At 35.9% G+C, this 13,112-nt stretch overlaps 4 protein-coding genes across 7 annotated transcripts; 1 reads left to right on the top strand and 3 right to left on the bottom strand.

Moving 5' to 3' along the window:
- Positions 1-90: 90 nt before the first annotated feature.
- Positions 91-1,636, bottom strand: LOC18010489 (transcription initiation factor TFIID subunit 9). 2 transcript variants are annotated; one of them, XM_006392650.2, is made up of 3 exons: positions 1,493-1,636; positions 832-1,100; positions 91-526 (listed from the first exon to the last, which is right to left on the bottom strand). In XM_006392650.2, exons 2-3 carry the CDS (start codon positions 1,090-1,092, stop codon positions 239-241), a joined length of 549 nt encoding a protein of 182 aa, XP_006392712.1. In that variant the 5' UTR covers positions 1,093-1,100; positions 1,493-1,636; the 3' UTR covers positions 91-238. The 2 variants fall into 2 exon arrangements, with proteins under 2 accessions (XP_006392712.1, XP_024006213.1); XM_024150445.1 differs by lacking the exon at positions 1,493-1,636 and adding an exon at positions 1,261-1,446.
- Positions 1,637-1,904: 268 nt separating this feature from the next.
- Positions 1,905-3,975, top strand: LOC18010525 (E3 ubiquitin-protein ligase SPL2). Its single transcript, XM_006392649.2, has 6 exons — positions 1,905-2,329; positions 2,676-2,780; positions 2,882-3,052; positions 3,139-3,260; positions 3,377-3,496; positions 3,577-3,975. Exons 1-6 carry the CDS (start codon positions 1,961-1,963, stop codon positions 3,851-3,853), a joined length of 1,164 nt encoding a protein of 387 aa, XP_006392711.1. The 5' UTR covers positions 1,905-1,960; the 3' UTR covers positions 3,854-3,975.
- LOC18010531 (nuclear transcription factor Y subunit A-5) lies at positions 3,888-6,069 on the bottom strand. 2 transcript variants are annotated; one of them, XM_006392648.2, is made up of 5 exons: positions 5,892-6,069; positions 5,038-5,339; positions 4,753-4,940; positions 4,487-4,660; positions 3,888-4,382 (listed from the first exon to the last, which is right to left on the bottom strand). In XM_006392648.2, the coding sequence occupies exons 2-5, from the start codon at positions 5,309-5,311 to the stop codon at positions 4,092-4,094; spliced, it is 927 nt and encodes a 308-aa protein (XP_006392710.1). In that variant the 5' UTR covers positions 5,312-5,339; positions 5,892-6,069; the 3' UTR covers positions 3,888-4,091. The 2 variants fall into 2 exon arrangements, with proteins under 2 accessions (XP_006392710.1, XP_024006242.1); XM_024150474.1 differs by having other exon boundaries at positions 3,938-4,382; positions 5,849-6,069.
- Positions 6,070-8,579: 2,510 nt separating this feature from the next.
- On the bottom strand, positions 8,580-12,184 carry LOC18010458 (polyadenylate-binding protein-interacting protein 3). Of its 2 annotated transcripts, none has more exons than XM_006392647.2 (14): positions 12,062-12,184; positions 11,825-11,980; positions 11,574-11,710; positions 11,267-11,457; positions 10,781-10,958; positions 10,470-10,679; positions 10,268-10,395; positions 10,119-10,182; positions 9,978-10,008; positions 9,615-9,880; positions 9,387-9,521; positions 9,203-9,292; positions 9,049-9,117; positions 8,580-8,939 (listed from the first exon to the last, which is right to left on the bottom strand). In XM_006392647.2, exons 1-14 carry the CDS (start codon positions 12,168-12,170, stop codon positions 8,907-8,909), a joined length of 1,797 nt encoding a protein of 598 aa, XP_006392709.1. In that variant the 5' UTR covers positions 12,171-12,184; the 3' UTR covers positions 8,580-8,906. The 2 variants fall into 2 exon arrangements, with proteins under 2 accessions (XP_006392709.1, XP_024006325.1); XM_024150557.1 differs by having other exon boundaries at positions 10,488-10,679.
- Positions 12,185-13,112: the final 928 nt, after the last annotated feature.

The raw sequence follows: 13,112 nt of genomic DNA, 5'->3' as shown, positions 1-13,112 counted from the left end.
ATGGCACTTATCTTAGGAACAAGTAGCATTCATTTTTACAAAACCAACTTAACGTGTCTAAGTGCTGTTAACGCTGAGAGACATATTTCGTCCAGTATGAAATAAATTAAGAGATTTACCTTTACACACATGGGCTATAAAAACCGACTCTGGTCACTAATACTTGGTTTCTCTTACATTCTACTTCTTGATACATAGCATTTATAGATTTTTTATTTATTTTAGGCTGTGTCTCTGCCTATTTGGGTCGTCTAGAGAGAGGGAAAGAGACTCTTTGAGGAGTTTGGCTCGGAAGCTCTGATGTTTGTTGTTGCTGCGGTTGTTCCTGAGATGACTGTGCAGGATCTGTCATTTCTTCATCGTCCTCTGTTTCCTCAGGCTCTGTTGAAGCTGTCTTCTTTGGAATCACGAGCTGGTAGTTTGGGCTCAGCAATGTGTCCTGCTCAGGCGGGAGAGGAACACCCGGTCCTGCAATGGACTTTGGCAAAGGGATCTTGTTCCTGCTCGCAGCAAGTTCTAGCAGTACCTACAAGAAAACATCAAAAAAACAGAAACTTCGAGATTCAGAAACTAAGATTCAGATTTGGCAGTCTTACTATTCACGTTGAAAACATTTGACATGATTGCATACAAAACAATCATGCTCTTGAATGCAGCTTATGTAGCAAAGGCGTTATTGTTCACAAGTCAAAATCAAGATGGACAGCTAACTTCCTACTAGGTCAAATCATTCACAATCGATTACCAAAGATTAGTCATAATCACATCTATTTTAAGGCAACACTCTCAATAACATGAAACAAAACAAAAATGCATATAGAGTGTATATACCTCTCGTGGAGGTGGCTGTGAGAAGCTGAAATTAACTTTGGATTGAATAGCGAGCTTCACATCGTCACAGTCAATGGTAGATTTGCTAGCATGCTCTGAGTAAACCTGAGCATCAGTCAACACTTCGACCACATACCTGTACCATAATTCCAGAAACTGGTGCATCACACGTGGCTCGTAGTCCTCCACACCCATCGACTTAAGCAGAGATTTCACAATCTTGGCATCTCTAGGTAGATCTTCTTCACCTTCTCCAGCCATGTTTTTCACTAAACAAATAGTGGAAAGACAAACAAATAAGAACCTTTTCATTACAAAGATTTGAGATGTTGCAAAAGCACAAGCTCTATTCGAATATCACAAGCAAAATACATCGTGAAACAGTTACAAGATAACTAAATTAGAACATAGTTGCTTCAAATTCAATACCTAAGGCTAAAGCCCCAATAGATCATCGCACAAACTGCTACTACTTAAGGAAATTTCTGCATTCTACAAGACACTGAGAAAACATTTGAAGCTTATATATAAAAAAATACAAAGATTAGAGCTTCGCAAATCCGAGAAAACGAAGACGGAGACAAGAGAGGCAAAATAAGATTTTTATGCCCTAGATCGAACAAATATCAGAACCATCTTTGAGTAGCGAGGCGTTAAATACCTAACACGAGATAGAGTCGAAGAGAGCTGCAGAACAAAACACGACGGAGATTAATGAACGGCGGCGAGTTTTGGTTTATTCTTCGACGGGAGAGAGATAGATCTAATCAGCTCTAACGTTGAGGGTAAAACTGTAATTTAACTCGCTTCACCAAATGGTGGACCGAATGGGTAAATTAGTCTTTTGAATTGCGCTCGTACATGAGCCCATTAAAGACCCAAATGATAGTGACCGTCCGATGTAAATCTTGCTCTAAAATGCCGAAACTAATCCTGTCTTTTTTTTTTCTCTCCAGAATCATCTTATTTTTCACTTGAAAATGGCCCAGTTCTAATATTTGGCCCATTAAAGACCCAAATTAGTATAACATGATTATATCTTTTAAATACCGATAATAGCCTCATCTCTCTCTCTCTCTCATGTCTCCTTGACTTGTCCGTCACTGCGTTGGATAGGAAATTACCGTAAATGTCCTCACCGGATCGTGCCATCTTCAACCTCTTGACCGACATCGCTTTATCCTTTGACGGAGCCTTCCTCGGAGTAACCCTAGCTTATGGCGCCATTCGCTCTGCTTTCAAGTATGCCTCTAGCTCCGCCGCGTTGAGTAAGATCAAAGACGCCCCGGAAGTCTCCGTTTCCGACCGCCGATCACTGATTCCGGCGTCTGAAGACCAATCTGAGAATCGAGATCACGGGAATAGCCATGATCAGCGTATCGTTGTGGTTCGCGGAACCGTCAGACCTAAGTTTACCGGTGATGGGAGTCACAAGGACAACGTGCTTATCTCTCAGGAGACTGGCGATAAAGCTCTTATTATTCAGAGAACTCAGACTGTACGTATACATACATTACATATTTACCTATAATTTCACTTACATATAACATGGTGCTTACGAATTGCAATTGGCCTAATTTTGCATTATGTTGCTCTAAAAGTGCTTGACTTTTAAAAAACTGGTTGAATTGTAATATGATTACTTGTTGTTTTTCTTCAAGATTGCTCTCCGATTTCTCGAAGCTTATGTGTTTTTGGTGCTGTTGTGATTGTATATGTAGTAGTAGTTGATGCTGCTTAGAAGAGAGACTGTATAACGAATTGTATATTTTCTGGTGGGGATTTCTCAAAGTGGAAGTTTTTCTAATGTTATCTGTTTTTTTTTTCATTTCGATCTCTTACAGTATACGTATAGTGGATGGAAGACTTTGTTTCAGTTGTCAAATACTCACCGGTTTCTTTTTGAAAGATCTATGATGCCTAAACAAGAAACTGCGTTAACGAGAATGGTAAAGTCTTCTTCTTCCACTCTTATCAGCTCTGGCACTATCTTTGATCCAACTAGCTTTGATATATATATAAATTTATATGTGTTGCTCTCCGTGTGCAGGTCCCGTTTGTTATTGTGGAAAAAAATCAACGATCGCAGTCTAGTTTTCTACTTGTTAACATGGATGGCGCAAGGCAACCTCTTCCTCTTACCACTGTGTATAATCGCTTGCAGCCTATTAATTCAACTCCCTTTGCCTTTCTTCAAGTCTTGTTCTTCCCTGAGTATCCTGTGAGTGTGTATCCGACTAAATTTCTGGTTTTGAGGACAGATGGTTACTTGTTCTTTTCTAACTTTGTGATCTTTTCTCTTCCAAGGTTGGCCTGCTTGATGTAGAGAATATCTTACCACCTGGGAGAGATTTAACAGCAGTTGGCGTCTGTAGTCTCAATAATGGAGTTCCTGAAATCAAGTCGTGCCAAGATCTTCCCTTTTTCTTGTGAGATTCTCTCTGAAGTATCTTATTTTTCTCGTCATTATTAAGCTTATCTACCTTCCTCTCTTTTTTTCTCTTACTGTTCATCTATAATAAATATTTTTGAACAATCTTTGCAGGTCAGAGATGACTAAGGACAAGATGATACTGGACCTTATGCACACTACCAGAGTAACATTCTGGGCCGGTGTTGTCATGGGCTGTTTGTCTGCTGGCATCCTTGGCTTAGTTGCTGTCAGGTGCTCGAGTAGTGAGAGACAGATAGTTTAGGGTTTAGACAATGTTTTGATACTAAATCTGTTTACTGTCTTATCTTCAGGACATGGAAGAGATGGAAACTACGGTATCATCAAAGAGAGCCGCTGCAGAGACCAGACGAACCCGTGGTCGATGACGAGACAGAAGATGCAGATGAGATTCCAGATGGACAATTGTGTGTGATCTGCGTGACAAGAAGGAGGATCCCTGCATTTATTCCCTGTGGACATGTAGTATGTTGCAGACAGTGTGCCTTAACCGTGGAACGAGCGTTAAACCCCAAGTGTCCGGTTTGCCTCCAGAGCATTAGAGGATCTATGCGTGTATATTACTCTTGATGAATCCTAATCTTCTCTCATTTTGTGTATTTGATAGGGTAATGCTTATTTTGTAATGTAAGAGAATTGGTAATGTAATATAACAAAATAGTTTGACAATGAATTGAAAGTTTTTGATATTGCAGAGGATAATATCCAAGTTTTGAAGGCAGAAACTTTGTAAAGAAGCAATAACAATTTGTAGCCAAGGATGACTTCCCGTTTCGCCGGAGTTTAGCAGAATTCCTCTCAGATGTCTCTAAGTACCTGACATGAGAGCTGAGACATGGTGCGTTGATGGATACCCTGAGAATCTGAACTGTGGGTTTTGGAACATGTTGCGGTTTGAATTGGAGCTCGGTGTGATCGAGCTAGAACCAATTGCGCTTCCACCACCGCGAGGGCTCTTTGAGAAATCCTGTCCATTTGCCATTTGAGAAGAACAAAGAGAGTTTGATGATTCTTGAAGCTTCTTTGTATTGAGGAAACGCCCACCAGAGCCTCTAGCTCTCTTTAAAGCATGAAGATGGCGAGACTCATGAAGGTAAGGCTACAGAAAAATAGGAAAAACACAGAATTTTGTTACTCACATGACTCCCAAAAGTACATCTTTTTTGGTGTTTTGAGAAAATGGGAGAGTGAAAAGATTCATACTTTACGGCTTTTGATGAGTTTGTTCTGAGCTTCGAGTTTAGCACGATGCTTCCTGCGACGAAGAATCGCATGGTACTGTTTCGCATTGACGAATATTGGTTCATTCTCTTGAATGTTATGAGGCAATGCCACTCTTGAAGAAACCAAACCCATCATCTCTAAATGTGGCAGAACCTGCAAACCAAAAAAAAACTCCCAATTTAACTAAACCAAAGCCTCTTCGATTCCAAATATGTGAAAGCACAAGGCTTTACAGTATATACTACCGTTGGTTGAGATGCATATCCAGGAGCCAAGAAACCACCGAAATGTGATGTTTCAGCACATTGAAGAGACCAAGATGGTAGACCAGAAGTAGGTGGAGGATGAAACACAGAATCTTGAGACACCATCGACGAGGTGGTAGTTGATTGAGTATAGCTTTCAATAGTCTTTCCATGATTTTCAATGTAACCTACATCAATCAAAACAACAAGAAAACTCAACAACAACAAAAAAATTAGCGGTTTTTTTTTTTTTGTTAATGTGACTAAATCTTCAAAATCAGTAACCTGGAAGATTAGTGTTGACAATGCTGCTGGATCCATAACGGTTATGTTCTCCAAAGCTTGCAACTTCACCACCTCCAGATTCTCCGGTAGATTGCGTTGAGGATGAATCTTGATCTTGCAGCTGCAAACCCAAATGTTTCATCGAGGGGAATTGTGTAGACATCATCATATCCCTTGTCACGTTGAAAGATTGAGATCCTTGAATGTTTGAATTTGTTGGCATTGAGTTTCCCCAAGAAGACCGCGATGAATCTTTCCTTTCAAACACTTGCATTGTCTTCTTAATAAGCTAATAACCAAGCCTATGAGATAAATGAATCCACAAATTTTGGTATTACATCAAAACCATGATCCACATAAAAATCAGCAAATCTAAGAGATAAATGAATCCATAACATCCAAAAATCCAGATTCCCTGTTCGATTACATGATCAATGAAATTGAAAGATTCAAACTTAAAAAAAAAAAAACAATTTTGGTCAAACAGATTGATTCACTGAAAGTTACATAGAAGGCATAACATGCAAATCGATTAATATGCAAAAAGCTTTACACAGAGAGTGAAAAGAGAAACTATACTGACAGATTACTAACTCAAATTTCTGGGTATGAATAGAAACAATCAGCTCATCTTCACGCGAACCGAGTATAAATCAAATCTCTTTGACCTTACTGATCCAACCAAACAGAGAGAAAAGTGGGACACTGAGAAAGCAAACAGATTTTCTCCCTCATCACTTTAAAAAATGTTTTTTTTTTTCTAATTCGATCATCAGAATCAGAAGTAAAAATAGAGCAACCAAATCATTACCACACTACCAAAGAAATTAAGCGAACAAAAGAGAGAGAGAGACCTTAGGTGTTTAGATTTGGTAAAAGATGGAGAGAAAGAGAAGTTAAGTAATAAGCTTGAGATGATGATGATGATGCATGTCTCCTTCCTCAAAACATGGCTGTTTCCTCTCTCTCTCTCTTCCTCTGTCTCTGCAATTAGTGTATTATTGGCTATGGCTTAAAAGACTAAACCTGACTCTTTTCACTTTTTTCTTTATGTTTTTTTTTCTCCACGAATACCATTTTATAGGCACCAAACTTTTGGACAAAAAAAAAGAGACACAAAAAACCTTAGCTATATATTAATTTGTTGTTTCCATTTCTAAATTTCTGCAAACTTTAACATGTATTTATTTCCTTCTATTTATATTATTTATGATTTCAAAATTTTAATGCAATTAATTTAAACATGTCATATAACAATTTTTTTACTGAATCAATATGTATATAATGTCTATAAAGAAAATTAAAGAAATTTATAGGTAATAATAAAAAAAAATCTAAAAAAATCTAGATAGAACAATCGATATACAACGCGTGTATAGTTTTAGATAAGATTAAAATATATATAAAATTTATAAGTGATAATACAATAAGTATAATATTATAGAAAAATATAATAAAAATATCATATATAGAAATATCAATATATAGTGATATTTTTATCTATAAATTTAGATTATATATAGATATATCGATATATGATGCGACATATATATTATGTTTATAAAGAAAATTAAAAATAAAGATAATAATAAAAAAATCTAAAAAATATAGACAGAACAATTGATATACGACGCGTGTATAGTTTTAGATAAGATTAAGATATATATAAAATTTATAAGTGATAGTGTAATGAATATAAGATTATGGAAAAATATAATAAAAATATAAAAGGAAAAATTATAGGTATTAATAGAAAAAATCCAATAAATATAGATAAAAATATCGATATATGATGCGTGTATAATTTTACATCAAAATTAAATATATATGAAATTTCTAAGTGGTAGTACAAATAAATATAATATTAGAGATAAAAAGATGATAAGAAATTAAAGGAAAATAAAAAGTTTTGAAAAACTAAAATGAAACCATTTTCCGTTGTTCACTTCACTTATATTCTAGGTCTATTTGTAAAATGTAACTAATTGTACTTCACTAGAAAATAATGACATATGTTAGTAAAAATATATTTAAAAATCAAAACTATGATGTCTAAATTAAATATAGAAAAATATATAGTATATCATCAACTACATTTCATTTCATTTCACATAGCAAGAACTACCTGGTTTGATTTATGTACTAGCTAGCTTTGTGGATCAAAATTCCTCCCTATCACTAAAACTAATGGATTATGGTTTACAATTTTACCTTTTTTCATATTCAGATTCAGGCAATAGGTAAAGGAAACCATCGCTTTGGAGTTGAGATCCGTGTGTACCCAAAATTTGAAGCTGTTCTCTTTTTTTTTTTTAACATATTAATAATTAAAAACATATAAAAAGGGACCTTTTTTTTAGTGTATGATATCGAAAACTTTGGACCAGCCATATGTTCATATTAGTCGTTTTTTTGTTTGTTAACCTGTATGTTTCATTAAAATGGCTCACATTAGTAATGTTTTGTTGTTTTGTGTGTACAATTAGTTATACTTCTGGAAACATCCCTATCTATAGTACAAGTTACAAAGTTTTTTAATTTTAATTATGGAGGATATTTTAAGTGTCATACGTTGTTTCATCATAAACGCAGACAATTCTTAAACATCACTTGTAGTGAAACACTTATAGATAGTGTATATACGTAATTTTTCTTCTCTTTTTTTTTTTTCTTTTCTTTATTGTAAGAACGCTTGTTTTTAAAAGCAAAAGTATAAGTGGAAGGTTGTCAACATCTCTTTATGGTGCAATCAATATTGCATTTAAGCGAATAATTTTAAATATTTTAATGTTGTAGTTGGGGTAATTGAAATTTATTGCAAGTCAAGCAAAGCAAAGAGCCCTTTTTCAGTGTTCTTTTCACATTTCTTGATGCAGCTTCCCCAACACAAGCAACGAATCGTAATTTGGTAGTTTCTGCTTCCATCTCCCTACATTTAATCCACAACTCTGAATAGTAGTAATTACAACAACAACAAATACATAGTAAAATATGAGGAAAAGAAATAACTTTTTTTGTAGGAACATGTCTATTTTTGAGATGAATATTCTAGTTGAATAACATGTCAAATAACATTTCAACTAATTGGAGAGATGGTTCCATAAAGTGAGAAAAGAAATGGGTAACTATCATGCTTCCCAAGAGGTGACAGGTGTTAACTTATAGTAGTATTATATAATGTCATCGAGGGAATCTAGAAGTTCTTAGTATCAATTATTTGATTTAGCCAAGTTTTTGACCTTTTAAATAATAGTTAACATGCTCAAATCTCCCCTAACATGGATTCTTAGTTCTGAACTCACACACAAGACGATTAATATAATGTTTTATACGAACATACTAATAATGTAAGACAAAAAAGTTTAAACCCGTTATCCTAATAATTCCAAATTTAAACATTACGCATTCCAACTCAATCATCGATTCGAACACACTACTTCATTGCCTACCAAATCTTACCACGTATATGGAAGATTGAACAACAATCGTTACTTTGGAAAAGTTAAAGATATATATTCATATATAAAGCCAAAACAAACATGTTTGCCTACCTAATTTTTTTTTTAATATATAAAAAGACTCGAACAAGAATGTCATACATCTAAAGATTAACGTTGATGTTTAAATAGAGACGCGAGTGTATAAAGAAGTGAGATCAGCACGAATCTAATTGTAAATCTTACCTAAACAAACTAAATCAAACATCAAATGTGTTCAATTATCTCCCATGGACCATCAAACACTTTTATCAATTAAAAAAAAAATTAAAAAAATTAAAAGATTCGGTGCTGGAAATAAAATAAAGTTAACCCATTCCATCAGAAGATCATTCGAAATCTTGTGCCACCATTCATGGTTTTGGTCAAAAGCTAATAAGAGCCTCTTCCTTTAAATGGCATCTCCTGCAATAAAAAAACAAAGATGTCAGCGAAATCTTTGTCAACTCTTTTCAGCAATTGTGAAAAGAAAAAAAAACACAGAAGTAACAAATTATGGAGGTTAATAGTAAACCGGTTGGTACGGCGATGGCGGCATGAACAAAACCGGCCTCTGCTGACCAACCATCATCTGCTGTGGGTACTGTTAAAAATTGATTCCAAGATTCAGTTTTCAAGATTCGTCTTCCAATAAAGAATTTCGAGTCATGGCTCTAATAGCAACAAACCTGTGGACCATTTGGAGAATAATATGTTTGATTTGGACCAAGCTGTGCTGTATAATACATCATCGGTTCTTGTCCAGGAAATGCTGCTCCCTTTTTTTTTGTGAATCAGAAAACATAATAACATAGACTTTAGCTCGATTTAGCGGTTTACTATTTGAGTAGATTAAAGGATAGAGAAAGTTACTCCGTATCTAATGTGTAGTCCAGGCATCGGTGGCATGGGAGGGTAATAAAATGATCCCTCCGAAACTGGAGATTGAGGCCGTGTAGCGGTTGGAGATGGTTTGAAACTCTTTGCGTTGGGGTTAAGCTTAAATTCCTGAACCAGACCTAAAGCTCATTAATAAAAGCTTAAAGAGTAACACCCCACTCTACTTGTATTGGATAATAATCTAAGCACAGTAAACAAAACCTTAGCATTTGGGTTGAGTGAGGACTTTTCTGAAGAATAAGAACCAATTGAAGAGCTTGGTGATAGAATTGGACGACTTGATGCTGAGGAAGTTGCAGAATTTTCTGAATTTTTAGAAATCGAGCTTCCAGGCAACCAACAAGAGCTCTCAGATTTCGCTCTGTCAGAAAGTCGACCGACTAGTTTTCCATCAGTGGAGCTTTGCCTTTCAGAAGCTCTCCATTGTAGACAAGCCGGATCAGAGGTTGCTGCACCTTCATTAATATCTTGAGTGCCATTCAAAGACTCAGTTGGAAATTCCATGGGTATAAGATGTAATGGGAGTAGATAGATATGAAAAAGCTAAAGTGAAGTTGCACATACCTTCAAGACCAGACACTGATTCCTCGGACGGCTGCGGTAATACAAATGGAAGCCAACAGAGCAATGTTATATGTCATGGAACATTAAGAAATGCTAAATGCAACCAAGATTAGATGTGACGAACGAGTATAACTTAATTACCTTTTTATAATGGGAAGCCTCTAGACTTTTGCTATTTCTCTGCTCACGAAACTGGCTCTCATTTCTATTAGGATTAGCTATTAGAATGTTATAAATCAAAAGAAAAAAAATTGTAAACTAACGTGCATATTCCAAGGGAAAAAAAGAACCTGATATTGCTGCCTGGAGCAGGAATATCTTTGGATGGCTGTTCGAACATAGGCTGCCAAGCATGCTTATTTGAGTTCGAGCAGCTCTGATCAATAATAGTGATATTCCGTGAAGGTAGACTGTCACCCTGAAGGACGAAAAAATGGAAAAATCACCAATTATTATCCTAGAAACAACTACCCGAGAAGAACTCAACCATACCCATGATTCTTCATAGACCTTGCCGGTTACAGTAGATTTCATGCCATCAGAAGCAGATGAATCACCAAAAGTCAAATTGTTGCAGCAATCCAACAAAATTTCTTCTTCATCTTCATAACCCGCATCATCAAATCCATTAACCGGGCAGACCGATGAGTATTTGGTTTCCTCGTCAATATCAAACTTTCCACTAAGCTGAAGCCCTCTTTCCTGTGTGAGATGATTTCATGCATGAACCATTAAAAATTAGAAATGGTATGACTATGAAACGAAAATAATCACATGGCACATAAGACATTCATTAAGTTTACCTCTGCTACGTGAAGATCTCGGGTATTCTCGCCCTCAATCTCTCTCGCAATCCTCAAGGCTTGCTCTTCTAGCTCCCTCGTCCGAGGACCTCTCTCAAGTTTTGTAGTATACAGCTCCTCATCAAAAGTGCTCGTTACTCCAAACAATGTCTCATTGACCTCAAACTGATTCCATCCCCTATGATATCATCACGTATAAGACATGTTATGAAGGTATTATTCAGCCCAGAAGAGTGTGCATATAGAGAGAAAAGGACAAGCAGGTAATTCAAGTAAGGGTCTCCCCTTGCTTAACCATCCAAATCACTTTCTAGCTTGAATGAGTCTTACAACCCAGATTTCATCTCTATATGATAAAACGTGAAAGCAAACACCCAAGGAAAAGGAGACAGAGAAAATAGAAACACCAAACAGTTTTCTAAATCGGCAAATAGAAATCCTAATTGAAAGGGAAAATACCCTAACTAAAAGAATAAGTATCACTACCTCTTCCAAGGGTCATCAAACACATTCTCCAGCTCTGGACAATCTGGAACATCTTCGTCAGGTACCCAACGTTTCAGCTCTCTCTCCAAATCAACATGATAAGACTGAGATATAGAAGAGTCTGTCAACAGCTCCAACGGTTTCTCCGACTGAACTGAATTTGAACCGTTATTGCTGTATACAGGAAGGTCCTAGCACCAAAGCCAAAAGCCAATGACAGAGAAATAATAATGTCACACCCCAAGTAGTCTTTCTAAGTTGCTAACACACTGACATGAGCATAAAAACTCAAGAAAATAGTATACACCTTAGTTATAACTTGCACAAGTTCGTCGGCAGGGATGATGAATGTCTTTGAAGGTGGCTTGCTGACAAGCGGAGAACGCGGTGTCATTCCTCGTAAACCACCTTCCCTAATCAAGCATGCCATTTTCAAAATAATTCCTGAAATTTTCAAAGCAGATAGTAAATGAAAAACAGAAAAAAAAAGAGTCACTTCTTCTTACATTACATATATCACATATCAAAGGAAAAAAAGGTTCCCATTCAGAGACTCACCAAAATTGTTCTTCACATCAGTAGAATGAAATATGCCACTGTAAACCGATCCATTTTTTAGATGAACTTCTACATGATGTCCGATTTTACAAGTTGTGAGATAAACAAACAGATCACGATAAGGGCTGTCCACACTTCCAGCTTCCCTCCCATTTTCTGCAAGATATTGATGCTAAATCAGAATATAGATATACATGTATATATATATATATTTAAATATAAATATATATACAGAACCTGTATTTTTCAAGGAGTGTGATTTTATCGGCTGTGCTTTATACATCCCTGCTTCTTTTTCAACTCTTCTGTGTGGGAAGCCATTGGATGAAGGCTGGCTATTCATCATTGCCTTAACCTGTTCAAACTGCAAGTTGAAGTGAGAAAAGAGATTAATATATGGACAAACTAACTACTCAATACGATAATTAGGATAACTGTACAAAATCACTTTAAGTTTATGTTATATTTGCCAGGTCTCATAGAACGATAAGCCTGATAGGCATAACTCGCCTCCAATTCGCGCATTCTTGCTGACATTAAAACTCCGTTTCAATTTCTAAATGAAAATATAACAGTTTAAATTTCTGAATAGAAGTCCTGATCGACTAAAGTGAAAAGTATATTACTAGGGGTTAATCAAATAAAACGTATCTCCCTCTTTCCTCCACTATACAGAGGACTAGAGATGTAATGCGAATGTTATGCAAGTTCCGCAAGAAATGATGCAAAGATTATATAACTGAACTACAGAGATGAAACCATAGAGTAACTCCGATTGTGAGCCATGGGAAAAACAAACAAACTTGTAATTTGCAAGCCAATGTTTAAGCATAGATTTCTAGATTGTAGGCATGTAAGTAAAACAAAATCTGGAAGACTGGTCTTCTATTCTCTAACCAAGCAGATTAAAGGTTACAATGAACGGGGAATCAATGGGGGGATCATCTCACGAGAATCTAATTCAATGTTACGAGAACATAAACTTGCGCAGGCTTCATACATCAAATAACGAAATGTACACACACCTCTACGGAACAAACAACATGAAAAAGGAGGACAAAACCAAAAGTCCTAAACACATTAAAGCAGAAGAAAAAATAAAGACAATATTTGCAACCCATAGCTGAAATGTCCAATATATACGAATTTGTACTAGAAAATGCACCAAAAGAAACCCTAAATTAGCCAAACTAAATCACCGAATTCTCAAAATTTGCCATGAATTTCTCAGGAAAGTAAAACTAAAAGCAACAAACAAAAAAAATCAGAATTTGATGATAGAAACCTG

Source organism: Eutrema salsugineum, unplaced genomic scaffold, assembly GCF_000478725.1.
Source record: "Eutrema salsugineum unplaced genomic scaffold, Eutsalg1_0 scaffold_7, whole genome shotgun sequence".
In the NCBI taxonomy this organism is placed as follows: Eukaryota; Viridiplantae; Streptophyta; class Magnoliopsida; order Brassicales; family Brassicaceae; genus Eutrema; species Eutrema salsugineum.
Note: the sequence above shows the minus strand (reverse complement) of the source record. Positions and strands in the feature narration are given on the sequence as shown.